The sequence below is a fragment of the Pomacea canaliculata genome, linkage group LG9, assembly GCF_003073045.1.
Source record: "Pomacea canaliculata isolate SZHN2017 linkage group LG9, ASM307304v1, whole genome shotgun sequence".
Classification (NCBI taxonomy): domain Eukaryota; kingdom Metazoa; phylum Mollusca; class Gastropoda; order Architaenioglossa; family Ampullariidae; genus Pomacea; species Pomacea canaliculata.
This window is the reverse complement of record NC_037598.1, coordinates 11252142-11271347: the sequence shown is the minus strand read 5'-3', so window position 1 is coordinate 11271347 and position 19206 is coordinate 11252142. Positions and strand designations below refer to the sequence as shown.

Below are 19206 nucleotides of genomic sequence, written 5' to 3'. Positions count from 1 at the left end.
CTCTTCCTTAAACAACATCTTTAAATTAACTCCCTTCCTTCATATTTTTGAACAGAAGAAATCTCAGCGGACGATATCTGCTTTTGTAAACAGTTAATTAAGAGCTTTTAAATACTGTGTAGTGCCATGCATTCTTGTTTACTTTGTTAGCCTGAAGGTACACAATGTATTGACAACGCAGACGACAGGCATGTTTTAAAAAAATCTGGCAAGATGGCTGAACTTTCAACCGGATGAAAAGAGATAAAGAATGTGAAGTTTACATTCCGTGCTGTTTTATCCACAGAAGGGCTGGGGGATGGTGGTGATGGTTGGGAGGAACTGATCGCTCTGAGGGATGGGTGTTTTACTCCGGGTCAGCAACTAAGACTATATCACGGCCGCAAGAAAGAACCAATGAGACATTTGTCGTCCATCTTGCCAGAAGGAAGGAAAGTCGACTCTCAAAACCGTCTCACCTTCCTGAGACCATCCTGGCAGATGTGGTCTGTCTGTAGAGGTCTCACCTCTCGCTAGTTCACGGTCGGGACACTCTGACCTGATCTTGAGGCAGGAGTCAACCTTAGCCGCGTGAGTACAGACAGATATCTCAACAAGCTGACACACACAACAACTCAGTCTGCCGCTGGCATCTGTTATTCAGAGCAGATTTTGTGAAATTTTAAAAAGATGCAAAAACAGAATTGATGATATTCAGTGATTTTTCGAGCTCAAGATTTTAAATCCTTTAATGCCATTTCCCTGCGCATTCTTCGAGTGAAGATGAGTCATGTTCTGCTAAAGAAGCACTTACAGGACGTAAGAGTAGTCTCCTCATTTCTGACTCTCCATCGTGTGATTAGTGTCGGGGAGAGAAGAGAAAAGGGGAGGGAAGTTACCTGCTGGCCTGCAGTGTCGAAAGCTCATTACGACCCAGAAGAGGAGTTCTTGCCAACAAAATGATTGCTTTTGCAAAGCAGTGTTTAAAATATTTAAAAGCAACTAGTGAAGTCTGCGAGGGAAGAGACGAGAAAACCATGTTTGTATGACAGTGGAATGTCGAGGTTTTATCCTGTGCATCTGGACCTGTTGGACGTCCAGGTACTTTGGCAAAACTGCGGCAGAAGTAAATCTCAGTCTACTACCAGAAGTTTTTAATTAAACAAATATCAACTGTTTGACCAAGTTTGTCAAAATTGCAGGCGAAGATCACGGGAAACAAGCGGCTTGAATAAAACACTTGAGACGTGTGTAAATATTGAACATAAGTTCAAGTTGTTTGCTACTAAGAAATTATTTGGTAACGCATTTGGCAGTATATTTGCTCCTGCAATGTGATTGGACATTTCAGAGGTCTGCTTCAGCACTGGATTAATAACGATATTAACGACGGGCAATCAGTTTAACGATGAGTACGTTAACCCAAATGAATTGCTTTTAGACAGATCAGAATTTAACATCATTGTCACTGTTTGTCTGTCTCTTCCCCGGGTGGTAGAGTGCAGTCGAGTTTCACACACCCATAAAATATCCCGCTAGGCAGTGAATTTATCATTCTGATTCAACAATCCAACAAGGAGGTAGAATCAAATATCAGGAGCAGCCAGGTGCAAGACTTACTAATACACACCCTATCTCCGCTGTGCCAGGCAGACTAAGAATCCATCACCAGACATTATTAGCAAGAATATGAAGTGAGGCAACATCAGTCCAATGTCCAGCACATGTGCACCTAACGACTGTTACAAGCTAAGAGGTTTTAGCTAGATGGCTATCACCAAGAAGTAAGCTAAATTCCTCATTAAAAAAATCAACTGCCTAGCTACTTATTGCATACCTGGTTGCAAAATTCTGACAACAGGTAAGCAGGTCCAACACGTCTTTCTCCATCCTTTTCTGCTTTCCTCCCGCTGTGTGTGGTTGAGTGCGTGCGTGTGTGTGTTAGAGACTTGCGTCCAAACATCTTTACATCCCCACACAAGTGAAAAAGCTTTGATTAACTGCGCCTTCTTTCAAGTAGTAATTATCGTAGGCATGTTTAAAACCTATTCTCGCATAATTGCTTGCTTGAGAAGTGTGCTTGATATTTTGTGAGTGCGTTTGTACGCAGAGTTCATAGGTGTAGTCGCAGTCTGCACTGGAACAGTGAGACCTTTGACCTTTGATCATCCATTGACTCCACCATTGAGCTTTGGGATAGAGAGAGAGAGGCAAAACAGATTAAATGCAAGGAAGATTCTACACCTGAGACGGACCGATAACACTAGTAATTTAGTTTGTTTGTTTGTTCGTTTGTTTTTTAGTTTCAACCAACAGCTGCAACGCCCTGAAGGAGTTTTTTTTTAAAGATATGATAAAAGAAGAAAAGAAATAATGAGCCAAGTAATGAAAAAATAATGTGAAAAGGTATAAAAAGAAAGGAAAAATATGAAGGAAGGAAGAAATGAATGAAGGAAGGAAGTCAAACTGCACTCTCATCACTTTCACGATGTGTTGCAAGCTTTGCCGGCTGGATATTAAATCTGGGCGCCGAGGGAGCTTGGCGTGCACCCCGATATCGAATTTGCATACAGGGTGCAGCTCCGGGTCTTCAGCTTTTGAGCTTCGAGTTGCTTTACAGTCTGGCGGCAAGTCTCGGCACTATTCCACCCTCACACCCACCCACCTACCCCTCTTTCCGCTGGTAATCTTGCTTTGACAAACGATACGATGTTTCTTCTTGTTGTGTTCTGGGATTCTCAAGTCTTTCCTTCCCCCCGGAAATCGCAGAAGACGGTAAGGGAAGTAAGCACGAATTTGAGGAGGATGTAGAGAGGAAACAAAAGGTAAGGACATCCTGCTGGCAGACACAGAGGAACAAGAAAGAACGACCCACCGACAGACAGAAGGTTGAATAAATGTGTACCTAGAAGGAAAAAAAGTATCGTTTGAAGGTATACATCTTTGGAAGAACTAAAAAGAATGAAAGAGCTCTCGAAGAAAAAAGTACTTCAGGAATATTTTGCCAACTTATCAAAAATGTCTTGTAAGAAATCTTGGCAAGAAAGACGCAACAGAAGCAAAATGAATAAGGATATGAAAACCTAGAAGTTTTATGGAAAACGGAAAAACCCCATCTATTGGAATGTGAACGATATTGAAGAGAATGTTTATTTCGACTATTTAAAAAAAAATAGACTACATTAAAGTTTTGTATTAATATACCATTTTAAAATAAATATTCCGTCTTCACATTCTACAACAGACAGAAAATAAACAAGAAAGCGAGGAAGCATGGTAGGAAGGCTAAATCATCATGAAATAATAGAAAAAAGTAATGTAACGATGATGAAATAAATGAAGTCCAATCAAATGATAGAAAGAAGAAAGGAGCTAACTATTGTTTGCCTTTGCTCATTTTCAGCGTAGCAGGAAAAGAAAGGGGTGTGGTTATGTAATATCTTGTACTAATCCGATGTTCACAAAATTGCGATAGAGAATATATTTTGAGGAGGAAGATGATGACAACTGAAGGCAGCACCTCCACGGTTTCCGGCAAGTCTCTGGCATCTGCCAAAACCTGTCAATTTGCTCCCCTGATTTCGAAAAAAAAATTACAGCGAAGCAGTTTAAAAAAATGTTCGTTGCCCTGGTCCCGAACCTCATCTAACTCATTCGACATAAGTAAGCACGAGGTTGAAGCAACTTTTTCTGGATTCGGGCAGCGGCTGCGCAGCCGAAATGCTGTGTTCTAGAACTTTCAAAAAGATCAAGATAGCGTTTGCATAAAACTGAAAACAAACATCTAAACATCGTTCCGCATCGCTGCGCACCATATTTGCACAGCGGCCTTGACGGCAGCTGTCAATCAAACTTGCCCATCAGCTGCTGTGCGTGAGTTAGCGGGGAAATTAAGAACTCTCACTCTTCCCCATTACCTTCCCTTCACTTTACCCCCACCCACTCATCAACCCTCCCCCTCAAGTCCAAAGGTAGTTACAGGAATGTCTCATTTAGTGATATATGATCTCTGTTTATCCGCTTCCCCTTCCTCGAGATCCGATGGAAGTATATTAACCACTTAGTTATTTCTAGATTATTTAAATATCTAGATAAATAGTTTTATATAGAGAGATAAATATATTCTGACAAATGAGGATGTGTTGCGCTGCGATAAGTAACTTCGTTAACGGGATCCCAGCAGCTACCAGGATTAAAGCGCGGTCGATGACGTCATGCACAAGGGCAGAAACTGAGGTTTGACTTCCGGTCTTGACTCCGCCATTACGTTTATTTTTACAAATACAGCTGTGCAAGCTTTTTTTTATGGCTGAAGCTAGATAAAATGCTTAGGTATGGCTGTAGAGCCGTAGGTAACAAACTATTGATATTGTATGCTGACTTAAAGAACTCGATGGATGCGACCCTTATCTTGTGTTATTCACTTCTTTTTTCGTTTTTTTTTTTTTTTTTTTATCTCAGCGTCGGCTACTGAGATTCCTGGAAAATGTCATCAGATATTTCTTCGCCAGAAACAAATACCTGCAGACTGGTGAGTGCAAAATCTGGTGCACTGGTGCACTACCGGAGTCACGAGCAAGCAAGAAGTGTCGCTTCCTCTTACTTTCCACACCCATACCTCCTCCTCCTCCTCCTCCTCCTCCTCCTCCTCCTCCTGTTACTTTGCTCTATGCCTGAACATTTTTTATCAGGACAGATGGGACGTGTTAAAAGAGAAAGGTGCCTTGAATGACATTATTTTTTAAATAATTGACATTTTTTTGTAGAAATATGTTGACTGCAGGGAATACAATCTCGAAGCGGGGAATAGTTCCGGTTACTCAAGTTGCTAGGGCGCAGCGCGAGATCACGGTAAACTCTACCCTCCCTACTTCCTTCTCCACTAGCTCCATGTCCACACTTTCTCCCTTTCCACCCACACAGAAAAACTGCTTCGCTCGATGGGACGATATTTCTTTTGAATCTTTGGTTACGTTCAGACTAGGTATTTCCGGTGCTTTGAATCTTTGAAAGCAGCCGAAGTTGAGGAATTTGTTGAGGAATTTGAAGGGTAGAGTATGATGAAAGAGAAACTTGCGCAAGAGGAAGTCAGCGTTGGATGCAAGGCTGAGGAAGACAGGTGGAGTGGCAGAGAAGTGAGTGGTGGTGGGTAGGGTTGGAAAATAAAATCACTTAAAGAACGGCGATAAGGTCAGCGACAAAAGGGAAAGTGAGATCTTAGTGCAACAGTCAGCTGTGACTATAAATAAAAGGTTGGAGCAAAACTTAATGAAACTTCTAATTTGCGTCTAGGCAGTTTAGTATTTTAGTGCCGAATTTCAAAAGCGACCCAAAATGTAAGCAAAAAGACTTTTAAGTGGAAGAGCTTAAAAACGAAAATGTCGGAAAGAAGATTGAATGCAGAGAGGAAGTAAAACGACTTCAGAAGACGCAACTGAAACGAAAAGGCAGACGGATGAAAATGAAATATTAAGACAGATTCTGACTATTGTAACTTAGAATGTAAAGGTATGTATGAGGGAAAGATTCCAGCAGCAAGAAAACTCTCATTTTGTAACCGTTCCTCTCGATCTAATGTTCCTTATTCAGAAACTAACATTTTCTATTTGTCATGTCGAACAGAAATGCTTTCATGGCAGGTACCTGTACGCGAACAATGAACCCTAGCCAGGAATTTATCTCATTTTCGTGTAAAGGTGAGTTCCAGAACTTGTGATGTACTAGAACATGTAGAGCACGGGTATATAGCCAAGGCTTCTGCAGGTAAGTGGTGCCGGGGGAGAAGCATTCCAGCCTTGGGTGTAGGTCGGAATCATGTTTCTCCATCATCCTAAAAGGAAACTGCGGTCCCGCGGCGCTTTGCTTCTCGCAGAAAACCCGCTGCTGGTCGTGTTGTAGCTCTGAGGAAACGGCAGCAGACCCACCAAAGGAGAAATCCGCTTTCTTTCACATCCACTCTGCACTTTGTTCGATGTCTTAGACCCACCTATCTGCCTCTCAGATGTAGGCAGTTGTAACTAGCTGTCCTGTCTTGTTCTTTGTTACTGACCTGTCTTGCTTCCAAATATCTTTGTTGTCGACATGTCTTCCTTACACTAGCCTGAGATCTTTGGACACATTAGTGAAGTGCTCACCAAGCTTCACCCGCCATCCATCCTTCACCCAGTTCTTGGTCCCTGGGTATTTGAGGCTATAAGGACGATAACTGGAGTCTGGTGAGTTAAATAAAGAGTCAACGGATGGAGCCAAAGATGCTGTGGGCAGGCGATGTAACTAAGGGTAACCAGGTACTGAGAACACCGCTATGGTGCTCTTGATGGTTAATTCCTGTAGCAGTCAGTAACATCGATAATAAAACCTAAGCTTGGCATTCATGCTGCTTGGTTCGCCCCAGGTAACTAATAAAATATAAAAAATGAAGATTTAAGCGCCGTCTTCTGGCTGGCGTTCGTGGTCTGTTAGAGATCAGAGAGAGAAAGAGAGGAAACCTAAACAAAAATGACATTGTACGATGCCAGAACATTAACTCACTCATTCTATCACCCATCCCCACTCTTTCGCTTTCCTTCATTTCTATCTCTAGAGGGAAAAAAGAGGTAAATGCTATATGTGTTCTCCATCCTCAGAATACCTTCTGCTGTTTCATAAGTCTGCCACCGATCGTGCATCTCGCCCCCTGACTATGTAACCCAGCTCTCACTTCTCGAAAGTTCGCCGTCCTCTACTCGAATTAATTTGCTCGCTCACAGAGTTTATTGCGACCCACTCCTCCCAAAACTTGTTTTCCACAGAAACCGCTGAAAATAAATTTCGTCGCTCAGTCAGTCGCAGCTGCAGAATGTTAGAGAAGATAGCAACCGCGTTTACCGTCCTGGATATCTAAGACTATTTCGGCGCATGCGTATCGAAGAAGTTTCATTGCTCCTATCGTCTTTGTGGGGGAGAGGAGAAGTGGCCGTTTGTGGTCTATCTCTATCAGCGGCGCTATGTTTGAGGGTCCTTTGATTACTTTGTCGGAAGGTTTGTGCGCAGACGTTTGAGTCCATTTTGCATTTAGTTTTCAAGTGCGGGAACGAGCAAGGGGAGATAAATCTAAATCGTTGAAGGTCGCAAAAGAGTTCCACGGCAAAGTGTTATCTGTGAGCATGCCCAGCAAGCTGAATATGCGTAATAGCACCAAACGACGTGAAAATCAGTCTCAATACAGTGATTTCAAGACAAGAGATATATAAACAACAACAACAACAACAACAACAACAACATTCACATCCTACACGTCACTACATCTCGGTTCACTTTCCACTGTTCTCCCGCTCGTACGATTATAAACGTGCTTGACAAGCAAACTTGCAGCTGGCATCACAAAAAAAATATATGCCTAACACGAATGCCAAGGCGCAAAAAAAAAAAAAAAAAGAAAAAATAGAAGAACTGGCAGAAGGAAAAACTCATGTGATGAGCATACAAGAGCAAACAAAAGATAGAAAGCGGGAACACACTTACAATCATGGAAAAATAGCATGACTGAAAAGGGAAAACTGTGTATGGGTCAAAGGGAAAAGGGGGAAACTAAGTAAAGGTGAAAAAGGGAAAACTATGGTTGAAAAGGCAAAACGGAAAAATGAGAGAATTATTTTTTTAAATGGTGATTGTGCAATAAAATGCACATACGGAGTAAATTAGAGAAGGGAAGTAAGACGGGTCAACTGAAAAAAATGAAGACTTAAGGAAATAAATCACACGAGGCTTGGAGCGAGAATGAAGATCAAAAAAATTTTGAAATTGAAACATTCATTAATATCAATTACGACAAAGGAAAAAGAAATAAGAGAGGAGATCATATATGGAGATGACCAGCTAAATGTGGAGAAAATAACACAAACTGGTAGGAAACAATACGAGCTGTCTGCCAAATGTAACAGATGAAAGCACTGAAATAACGGGTTCAAATGTCACCTACAAGACACAAGGAGTACAAAAAGATCACACCAACCGAAGAATGTATAAGAAAATAGAGCCGGCGGAAGGCGCCTAGATTCCTGACAAATCCATAGAGATGATAAAACAGACTAAACTCTGTGTTGGAGTAAATGAAACCTGTAGAATTGGGATGTGGAGGGGAGAATGTGTGTGGTGGGGGAGAGGGTCACAGAGTGTATAAAGCAAAGACTAAAACACAAAACTGATGCTGAGGCACAGATGGGGGAACTTTATGGATGACGACATCTGCTACATGCCAACAACTAATCATTACAACAGATGGTCTTCCTTCTCTCCTTCAGTCGCGAGAGCGGAGTGTCGCTAGGTTGTGACACAACCTCGAGAATAAATGAGGCAAGAGATGGCAACAAGAGCTGGGTGCGGTCAAATGTTCAGCCAAAACCTCCCAGTGTGGGGAAAAATTTATAATCATCATCATCATGCTATTAGTTATCGTTATCGTCATCGCTACAGTCGTTGTTTTGTTGTTTTTTTTTCTCCAGCTTTGTTAACCCTGCGTTTTTCGAGGTCAAGCTCTAAGCGTCTGCATTAATTTGTCATATAAATGCGTGGTGACTTTTAATTAATATTTTAAGGAGAAATGTGCATTTTAATAGGAGAGGACGTAGTTTGAACTTAATTCTAATGGCATTGAGGGCAGCAGGTCCAGAGGCGTTGTCTTCATCGACTCTGCTTTCTTGACGTCAAGGGCAATAAGGGTTTTTAAGCAGCAACAATAAAATAAACACCGCAGGGGAGAACTTTGATATACGAATGTCTTTATCTCGTAATTTCTCGAAATAAATGTTTATAATTATACACATCCTGAAGGATAAACAGTTTGACATCATCAACATCTCTCTTAGTCCGGTGTGTAAATTGCAGTGGATCAAGTAATTTTTCAGTGGCATTTAGAATCGCGACTTCGATTATATATATATACACATGTATTATAATTATCTATATAGATATGTCTTTATGGTAATTTTACATTTGTGTGCGTTGCGTTGGAAGGTGCGGTCACATGCATACTTTGTATCAGTTTATATATGCATCTATCCGTTTATACATGTTTATGCATGCATATATACAAGCATGCACATTATATATATGCTGTATATTTGCAATTTGCGTATTCAGGGGTCTCGTGCCTTAAGTTTACATTTTTATAAACACGTGGGTTGACGTGTGTGGGTTGTGTGGGTTGTGTGGGTGGGAGCGCCTATCATGTGCATTGTACGCGAGTGTGTTGGTGTGTGATTGCAGGCCCTACAGGCACGTGCTCCATCTATTTGTTGACTGGTATTGTTTAACAGCATTGTTCTTTTAAGTATGCCAGTCGCCGCCCAGCCTCCTCCAGTATCAACTAACAGCTGAAAGAGTTTCCTCCCTTTACGTCACTCTCCTGCCCCGGAGGCGCTGGTGACCTTCCTGGCGAGGTCATCGTCAGGGACAGATCTGACTTGCCGCCCACAGATCTAATCTGAACTTTCAGTGCTTTGCTGTGAGTAACCGTGGCTTTATCGTGCATGGAAGCACGTTTGAACTCAACAAATCATTTTTTTTTTACCCTTGCACGATGAAAAGCCAAGCGATGTAAATGTTTGCACAGAGTTTATAAGATTCTACAGATCATGACTAGGTTGTCGTGACTAGCTTCTGATCTTCCAAGGGAATGAAAGGTTGGCAAAGGTTTTATTTATGAATGTAAATTTGTAACTGTGTTATTGTTTTTTTATTGAAAAGTTTGTTGTTTTAGTCTTCGGACATCTCTTTATAACTTTGGAAACAAGACGCTTTTCCTTGAAGTCCTGATTTTTGCCCTTTGAAAACGACTTACTCTCGCTTCATAACTACGGCCACAGAAGGTAACAGTTATCAAAAAGCAGACGGTAGTGTCTCAGATCAAAGAAATTAAAAATTTAAGATAGTATTAAGAGATGAGAGCTCAAACCATTTCAAATGTTCATTTGTGTAAGAAAGAACATTGCCGAGGGAATACTTAAAGAATGAATTGAAAGGTTACTATTTTGAAAAGAAAACAATTTATTTTCATTTCGAGAGTAAATGTCTAACGAAAATGAGCCAATCAAAACGTCTTGAATAATTATGTGCTGATTTTTGCTTAGTGCTAAAAATAAACTCAGAACGCACTATAAATTTTAACAACTTCGTGTAACCAAAATGAATAAATGTGTACTTGAATAATTTGAAAAAAAACTCTCCACTTTATGGCGAAAACCGAACTTAAAGCACAACGCAGGATGGAAGAAGAAGAAACATGAACATACACACCTGAAATTCTCATATTAATTTCCCCCTGAAAAAAATGTCATTAAATACACAGTTAACAACTCTAGCATCATATTTTTCATGTACTCGACATTCACATCAAGTACGGAACTTAGCTGTACCTATAAAAGTAAATTATCTAGTCAAGATGACCACCTGCCAGGTCTGGGTAGGGAAGTCAACAATAAAAGCAGATTGTAAAGGAACACAAGAGGTCACGGAATATGTAAGTCTGTGGAAAAGGAGTTCATACCAATATTTGCTGCACCCTTCTCGACATGCTAAAATTTCTTGATTTTTTTTTTTCCAATTACGTGGAGCCTGTATGCTTCTCCCCCTTCAACGTTTCATCATCGCGCTAATTATCAACATCATCATCTTCTCAAGCCCTAACTACTTTCCCCGCTGCGGTCTTTTTTAGAGCTAGACCATTTAAAGTGGCAGAGCTTTTTGATTTAATCGCGGAGTGCTCTCCCACTTTCACGTGTCGTTAAGAGTGCTCTCCCTTCTTTTTTTAAGTGAACAGTGAACGGTCGCTGTTTTGCAGCACTTGTTCGGCGTCGTCAAGGAACGGAAAAATACGTAGATTACCGAGACTGACTTCCGCCCAGTTTTGCACGTCCTGCACCTGTTACGAAATAAATATCCATGCCTGCTTGTCTGCCTGCTTTGCACGTGCGTGAGTGTGTTTGTTTACCGCACTTTTGGCTGGCTTGTTTTGGCATGTGTGCAAATGCGCACTCCAGGCGAAGCCTCTTGTTTTGATGAGCGTGCACCAAGCACCTACGCACAAACGCACAGAGCACAGAGAGAGACAAAAAAATCTGGAAGCATCATCGAGAAAAAAAGACGAGCGAAAAAAAGAAAGTAAGCCAGAAAAAAAAAAAAAGAAATAAAGGTCAATGTCTCTTTGTTTGTGGGCCGTACGGGGAGTGAACTGCAAGTGGTTTAACGTGCTTAGAAAAGACGCACCTCAACTTTATCCTTCAAAAACATTTGATCTCCCTTGATAAATCAGTCCCAACGCTGCTGGAATGGGCAAGGTACATTTTCTAGTAACAGACCTAGAGAGAGCCAGGATCTTAATTCCCGAAGTCGAGTTCATTAACATTCCAATTCCACTGGTTAACAACTCACTGGAGTAGGACACTACAAGTGGAAGCCTCTAGAACCTCGAAAACTTCAAAAACAAACACTAAAAAACAAAAGCCCAGAGCGATAATTGCGTTAGTTTAAATAAAGACGAATAAAAACAAACAGCAATAACTGCGTCGGTTTTTTTTCCTGTTTGTTTTCTTGCATATTTCTCCACGTGACAGTTAATGAGGATAAAGTTATCTACGCGGCAACGGCAGCGGTACGCAAAGCAAAAAATAAATAAATAATAATAAAAAAAAAAGCCAACAGACGCAGAATGTGTCCCCCACCAGCAAACTCCTCCTGTGTTCCTCCTGCCGACACGTGCGAACCATTCGCCAGCATCTTGAGGGTGTCGGGTGGGGTGGTGGTGAGGGACTGGTACAAAGTATAGAGCAGCAGAGGTCAAGGTGTCTTTAAAAACAATCGCACGCCAGACTCTTAACAAACACGTGTGTTGCTCTCCATCGTCGTGCTTCTGAAACTAGTTGTCGCCAAACTCGGTGCCAGCGTTCTGTGGGCTGACTGACCTCCGCACCAGCCATCAAGGGCACCAAAGACACAGGTCGACGAGGAGGCGGGTCTCTAACCATCGCTGCTCTTGGAAGCCCACGCTTTTTTTTTTTTTTTCTTTTCTGGGTGGAACTGCACTTCGGGTCCCCCCTGGCTCCAGATACAGCTGTCGCAGTGCTGTGGCATTGTGTTCATAACAGCAGGAAACCATTTTTTAGGGCGGCGTACGTAACACCACTTATCACGCGAACGTCACATGGTATTGGCCGAGCGACACCAGCTCCCAACTTTGATGTAAAACCAGACGCAAGAATCTGAGAAATTTGCGAGGTGAGCACAAATTATTATTCCATCACAACCGAGGAAATACTAGAGAAAAGATTCAAAATAAAAAAAAAGTTTACTATTAATCAAGGTCGATGGATTATGTGCCATGATGTAATGTCTTGGCCTAAAAGCTGATCATGTATTAAAAAGGTTATCTAATTCTCTTCTGTACGATGTCTTCGATTAGCATACACCTGTTCAGATACATTGCATTGAATAATAGTGCTGTTAACTGCTTCGCCGTTTAACCGTTGAGATACTCCGCGACAAGCGAACGTGAGAAAGAGACTTTGCGACGAGCGAACGTAGGACTACGACAAGCTAGTGTGTACGCGATACGTAAATATTATATAAGACATTATACACAAGTGGAAGCGTTACAGGGCTACAGAGATCTCACCTAGGCTGATGTCTCATAAAATAATAGCGACTGTGGAAAACGAGACAAGAACAAATGAACGTGAGGAGGCGACAAAGAGATCAACAGTGTCTGACATAACGAAAGTGACGTAGCGATGAGACCAGGAATCTCAGAATGCTAAAACTTTCCTTCCCATGAAAACCTGCCGTCAGTTTTTTTTCTGGGTATGTCAGAGCGAACAGAATCTATTTTCCTACCCTACCCATCTTCTCTGTTGCTTAAAGGCCTGCGTGGCATTTGCACCCCAGCTACGCTCGGTTGAGGATATTTTCGGATTCGTACCTGACATGCGCAAAGCAGGAGCACAACAACTCGAAGTTTTCTTGCCCCTCCTTTCAACCCGCATGTCAACATTACCTTTATTTTCACTCCCCCACCCCCACACCCACTCCCCATCTCTTTCTCATGCTACCTCGAGGCACAAACTCGGGTGAAATGATACCCGAGTGACACCCCATGGCAGGAAACCGAGCAGACGAATGCAGAACAAACTGGTAAAGCAGACACGAGAGATTAACAAACAAAAAAATAAAAAAAATGAAAGAGAAAAGATGAACTTGAACGTAGTGATTGGATAACGTGTAAAAAGATAAGGATGATCAAACAAGTCAGATTTAAATAAATTATGGGGCCGTTTTCACGAGGAACTGGAGTGTATTCATCTGCATCTGTCCGGTACCCGATATATCGCTGAGGTTTCTTTTCTCTCTTTCTCTCTCTCTTTTTTTTCTTTTTTGTGGGTATTCTTCTGCTCTATTATCTCTCGTTGTTTTGCCAAGAAATGGCCCGCAACTCTGTTTTCTAAGGAATGGAGACGAATTTGCCGCGATTAAGCGCCATTGAGGAGAACGCCACCAACGCCAGCGCAGCAGATATTAAGTCTGCTTCAATTAGTCGGCGACTGGCATCGCAGGTCTAATTCGAGGCAACGATTAGAGGGATGACGGATAAACAGATTTACCGAGCCGGGACTAGTTTCTGCGGCATGAGCGCAACAATTTGCTGTAATGCGCAACGACTTGTTGCAACGTGCGCAGAAAACGTGGGAAGTGTAACGCGAAGCTATTTTTGTTTGTGCGGGGGGTTGCTACAGTTTGCTGTGATGTAAATCTGTGAACACAACTTGTGAAGTAAGTGCACAACAGTTTGATGAGTGGGCTTGATGTGCAACGATTTGCGCGCTACGGAGCGCACGTGCCAAGCATCAGAGAAATGGAAAACGCCGCCAGACCCAGAGCGCAGATCGCAGCATGACGTTTAGGGAATACGTGTGTGTGTGTGTGTGAGCGTGTGTGTGTGAACGTGTGAGTGTGCGCGAGCGTGTGTGTGTTGCGTTTTTACAATCGAGCAGGGCTGTGGGATGGAGAAATAAAAGCGTTCTTCTGTCTCACTCATTCCTTTTTCTGTGGTTCATTTACATTATACTGTTGCCAGCTTTACGCAGGCCATGTTTATGACGTAATCAGATTAAGAAGTTAAGCGCGTAAGAGATGAAAGAGGGAAAATGATGAAAGAAAAAGTGTGGTTACTGGTTCGAATCCCAGATGTCTGGGGTCATGAGTGTGTTTTTAATTGTTTGGTTTTTTGTGCGTGTGGGCAAATGTGGTGGAATCAGTTGTTTAAAATTCGCTTGGAAAATACATTAATACTACTACTACTACTACTACTACTACTAACTACTAATAATAATAATAATAATAATAATAATAATAATAATAATAATACCAACATGACATTTTTCTCAGAAATTGTAAATCATCTGACATTTCTATTTAGTTATCTGTGTTTAACAATAGATGCAGGTTTATACTTATGGACATGCTCGTTCATTAAAAAAGACAACACAGTTGCAAGTGGTTTATCGTGTCAAAGGTCGTGCATATGGGAGAAAGTTCTTTTCTCTGTCCTAACCTTCCTTAACAAATCAGGTACGCATTTCCGAAAGACAAAAGCTGGACGGGCATTTCCTTGAGGGGAGGGGGGGGAGGGTGTTTCCAGGCCTTGAACCAACGACCTTTTTGTTCCACACCCGAGGCTAGAAATTTGTCCGTGTACACTTATATTAGTAACTTGTATTAACTTCTGATTTTATTTTATGACGGTATTGTACACCCACCCACTCCAACCCAGCCGAAAAGGATTTTATTTTTTGGCATTTTTATAAAAATGTGGCACTCTGTCTTCCCAAAATAAAATCATTGTTGTAAACGATAACAGACCACTCCTACTAGAATTCATCCTTCTCACTATAACATCAGATATACTACAGCAGAAAAAGACTATATCGCAGTGATAAAAGCGAATGAAGTTCACTAAACTAATTGTTGATTAGGTCAGGTGGAAAGGGCAGCAATCGTTTGCAGGTAGCGCGCCCAGAAGGGAGATAAGCCAAAGTGTGCGCTCATTCTTCACCTTGATAAAGGGAGCTTATCTGTCGTATCATTAACTTTATAAACTCGCTCACGTTGATGGATCTCTTGTCTTGATTACACCGCCCTTGTGTCAGATGAGCTCCGGCATTCTGTAATGTATGTAATGAGGTTTGCAAGCTGATGAGTAACGCAACGCAATCATCTCTCACCAGTTGAGTGACTGAACACGACTCACACCTCACGAGCTGAGTGATGTAACTAGATTCACACTTCGCCCGCTGAGTGACGTGATGATAGTCGTTCATCGACAATGCTTCAGTTTGAGGAGCTTGCTGGTGTGGAAGTCACTGGCGTTTAATGAAATTTCTTATTCATTTTCTTTCTTTCTTTCCATTGCGTGGTTTTGTAGCACAAGACGTGGGTGACGACTAATATTTTTAGTTGCAAATTTGAGTAGGCGTCGTTAGGAGGCGGTGGGAACTGACCTTGGACCCCCATGTTTTCAACGTCTTCCAGTCTCGTGAGTCGCTTTTCCCGTGTGACCCTTTCATCAAGGGGCGTAGCTGAAGTCATCACACCCACGCGAGAGGGTGAGTAGACTTCAAGATGTGGAGGAGAGAGTCAGATGTTACGCATCTTGCCAGTCGTTGGGTGCACTCTCGGATAACTTAGCAAACAAAATGGCGCAGAGAGAAGTTCAGAGGTCACCAAGTAAATAAACCGATACTGTAATCGGTCCTGGTAGTCTCTCCCATCCCCAGTTTTACGCACAAACACACAGACACACAAGCATCCACCCATTCACGTAATACATCCTCATGTATATGTCTGTGGAGTGAAAGATGGATTACGTGCATGGATGTTCTTCTTGCTTATGTGCGTTTAGTTGCCCGTATTTGTGCACTCATGCACGCAAGGGGGGAGGGGGAGATTTGCAGAGAAAGAGAGGAACTGCTGGGATGGGAGGAATCACAGTGGGGGATGCCCCATCTGAGTTGAATCACATGGCATGAACTTGGCTCTACCTCCCCCAGATGTCAAACATTTGCGACAGGTGAGAGGCGAGACGATCTCTCTTATCCAGTCCGCGAAAACAGCAGCATTGTGTGGGTTCTCCCTTTACGTCACTTCCTGTTCTCCCCTTTTGTGACTTCGCTCCACTCCAACCTTGTTTTCTGCCACGTGATTTAGGGAAAACTCTAGGAAGTCGTCACGGACGTCAAAGAGAGTTAGGGCTGTACAGGATGTAGGGGTTTACCTGAGTCGTCTTCAGGTCGCAAGCTCATCCGTGTGCCACCAACCATTCGTGATAATTTTGAATAAGCTGAGATTTCCGCCTGCAGTTTCAGCTTCGACAGCCTGGAGGCCGTGGTGAACTCGTGTGAAAGGTAGAGCCCCACCCTTGCCTTCTAGTGTCATTACCACCTTTGATAAATCCATGTACCCATTCCCGCAGATCAGCCTCTGGATGGGGACGGGGTGTTTTTCCCCTGCCACTGATGAGAGCAGACTGACTGCTGGACTATACAACGTTGCCTCCATCTGCAATCTTAAAGACTGTGGACTATGGTGTGGACTACAGGGTCAGCGAACTTTGGAAACATTTAGACACTGTTCACTGGCATTGTCTGTCCAACTAAAGATCGAGGTACTTAAGTATATTAAAACGATGTTAATCAAAATATTTTATTTTAAAAAAAAAATGTCTACATAAGGTTTATCTTTTGTGGGGTGGACGTTGTTCCCTTAGAGATGTTCAGTGATGTCCCACGAAGACATGAAACACCGTTGGACTGCGTCATAAACAAGGACTCACAGCCTTGATGACGTCATCATCCCACCACCCTGTCTTTCTGTTTCTCGTGAGCATCGCGTGCTAGTCGCGACTGTGTCTGCCCCACCCTTTGGGCCGAAGTCCAAGCAAATCTCCGCATAGCTTCTGGACATGCTCCAAGTTCCAAGCGTCCTGGATAACTCTGTGCGCGTGCCTGTCACAATTCCTGTTCTTCTTCATGCGCGAGAGTTCCATTGTTCGTATGTGTGCATGGGTGAGAAACAGGGTGCATTGCGTGTCATGTCTCAAATAAACAAAGCTGAGAAAATCGCAAGCTTGCTGAAGAGTCGAGGCGGTAACTCCGGGTTATAATGTTTTTGGCAAGCAGTTCTTTCCCTTATTCCTGCTCTTCCATTCTGTCTACCCTCCCACCCCAACCACAGGTCCCGCCAGCCATCATGCCATCAAACACCTCGCTTGGTTCGATCTCGTTATCAGATCCCTCGCCTGGCACGAGAAAATTAACCACTTTCTCGAGTTACCTCCCTTCCCTTGTTTTGGGAATCTAATCACTTTCTTATTTACATCCTTTACTTTGCAAATCGGCAAAGGACAACGGAGGTAGACAATAAACACCAGTCGTCGCTGATGCCAAACTTTTTAAGGGAGACAAATTCAGAGTCAGAGCTAGCTAAAATTAGCAGCGATAACTCTTGTTACCTGGATCCTTGACTTCTATTCAGATTTTACCTGCAGCTGAGCTTTATCGGACAAAATGTTGCCAGAAAATTTAAGAAAAGACGCATTGTCGGACAGACAGACCGAGGCTGAGTAAATCTGAGAAAAATTTCGTACTTTCTTAATATTTGTTAGTCTAAAGCAGCAAACAACAGATATGAAAGGAGAAGGCGTGCTTTGGGTAATTTTTTGGAGTTTCCAGATAGTGAGGAAAGCAAGATTGAATTAGTTCATCAATGAGGAGAAAGTCTGTGGGGGAACTTCGGAAAGTATGTTGCTCTTTTTGGAGTTTGTAGCAGGAAAAACAAACCCTCAGTAGTGCGCCACATCTTTGTAGATACTTTAGCTGCATGAAACCTTTAGAACCCAAAGTGAAAAAAATTCAAGACCCTCTTCAGTCTTTTTTTTTTTTTTTTTTTTTATCGCACTGTTCACTGTTCAGCTCGTGTACCCGATAGTTACACAGCCTGTTTCTGATAGCAATTAGTGTATACCTTGTTCAGGATCTCGTATATATACTTTTAAAAAAGTGCGAAAACCCAAATCGCCAGGCTGTGGGAGGAGAAAGGAAATGAGCCGCCCACGCCTCGCACGTGGCGTTACCTGCGCATGCGCGTAAACTCAAAAACGCCCGGCGGCTGTCCGTTTGTCCCAAACACTTGAGCAAGTTGTGGGAACAATGAAATCACGGAAACATTTTGTTTCATGGCAACTCATCCACGCCAGAAAGTAATAGAAACAAACGCTTTTGTCAGAAAGGAGCTAAAAAAGAAAAAAAAACCAATGGGCTGAAAGATTTTTTTTATATACTCGAAAGGCAGCCGGCAAAATCAAGGCCAAAAGTTTTTCCGAAAGACTTTCCAGATTTTTCCTTACTACAAAAATAAATTTTAACATTTTATTTTTAATTTAATATATATAACTATATTTGCTTTCATTACTGAGAAAACAATATGAATGGGTGTTATTTGTGAGATTGAGAAAATTAAAGCGTATAAATAAAAGGCAGTTAAAAGTTTAACCCCTTCCCTACCAAAAAGAGATCCTCCATATTCTCGCAAGAAAGATAGCACATATCATATAATAATAAACAGATTATAGAAGCATAGTTCTCACAGAATTCTATGCCGAAAATATATGAGAAAACAGAAAATTATTATTTTACTGCTATTCAGAACAAAATTATTCTATCATTATAGATAATGTTTGTGTAAAGAAGGAGAGTCACTTACCGCCATGGTTGTCTATCCTTCTTTTCTGTCTTCCTCCCTTCTTTCACACTTTCCCGTCTTCGCCGCTCCGTCTCTCCGTACGATCCACACCGCCCGGCTCCAGAATCGGCAAAGCAGGCAAGCCGGTCCGCTTAGGTCTAATCTTAGGTGTGGGTACCCCGTGATGGCCTCGATCGGGACTACAGCTCCTCCACTTTTGTTTGCCAGCTGTTGAGCAATCATTTTGTGCGTGCCCCCACCTCCCTCTCTCTCTCTCCTCCCTGTGTGGAAAACTGTGAGACAGCAACTCTGGGTGTGTGTAAGTCTGTCCCGCATATGTGTACGAGTGACTAAGGGTCATTGAAGGAAGGGGAAAACAAGTACATGTACAGAGAGCACGAGTTCAGTTTGACATTGTTTGTTTCCAATGTTATTACTACCATGTAAATGTGTGTGGATCTA

The 19206-nt window shown here is 42.3% G+C and overlaps 1 protein-coding gene across 1 annotated transcript in view; it reads right to left on the bottom strand.

Moving 5' to 3' along the window:
• The window catches only part of LOC112571448 (glutamate receptor 1-like), a 33291-nt gene extending 14381 nt beyond the window's left edge, over positions 1 to 18910 (bottom strand). Inside the window, exon 1 of the mRNA XM_025250426.1 lies at positions 18766 to 18910. Within this exon, the coding sequence (XP_025106211.1) occupies positions 18766 to 18771 (6 nt within the window). The 5' untranslated portion in view covers positions 18772 to 18910. The remainder of the gene's footprint in view (positions 1 to 18765) is intronic.
• Between the last annotated feature and the right edge of the window lie 296 nt (positions 18911 to 19206).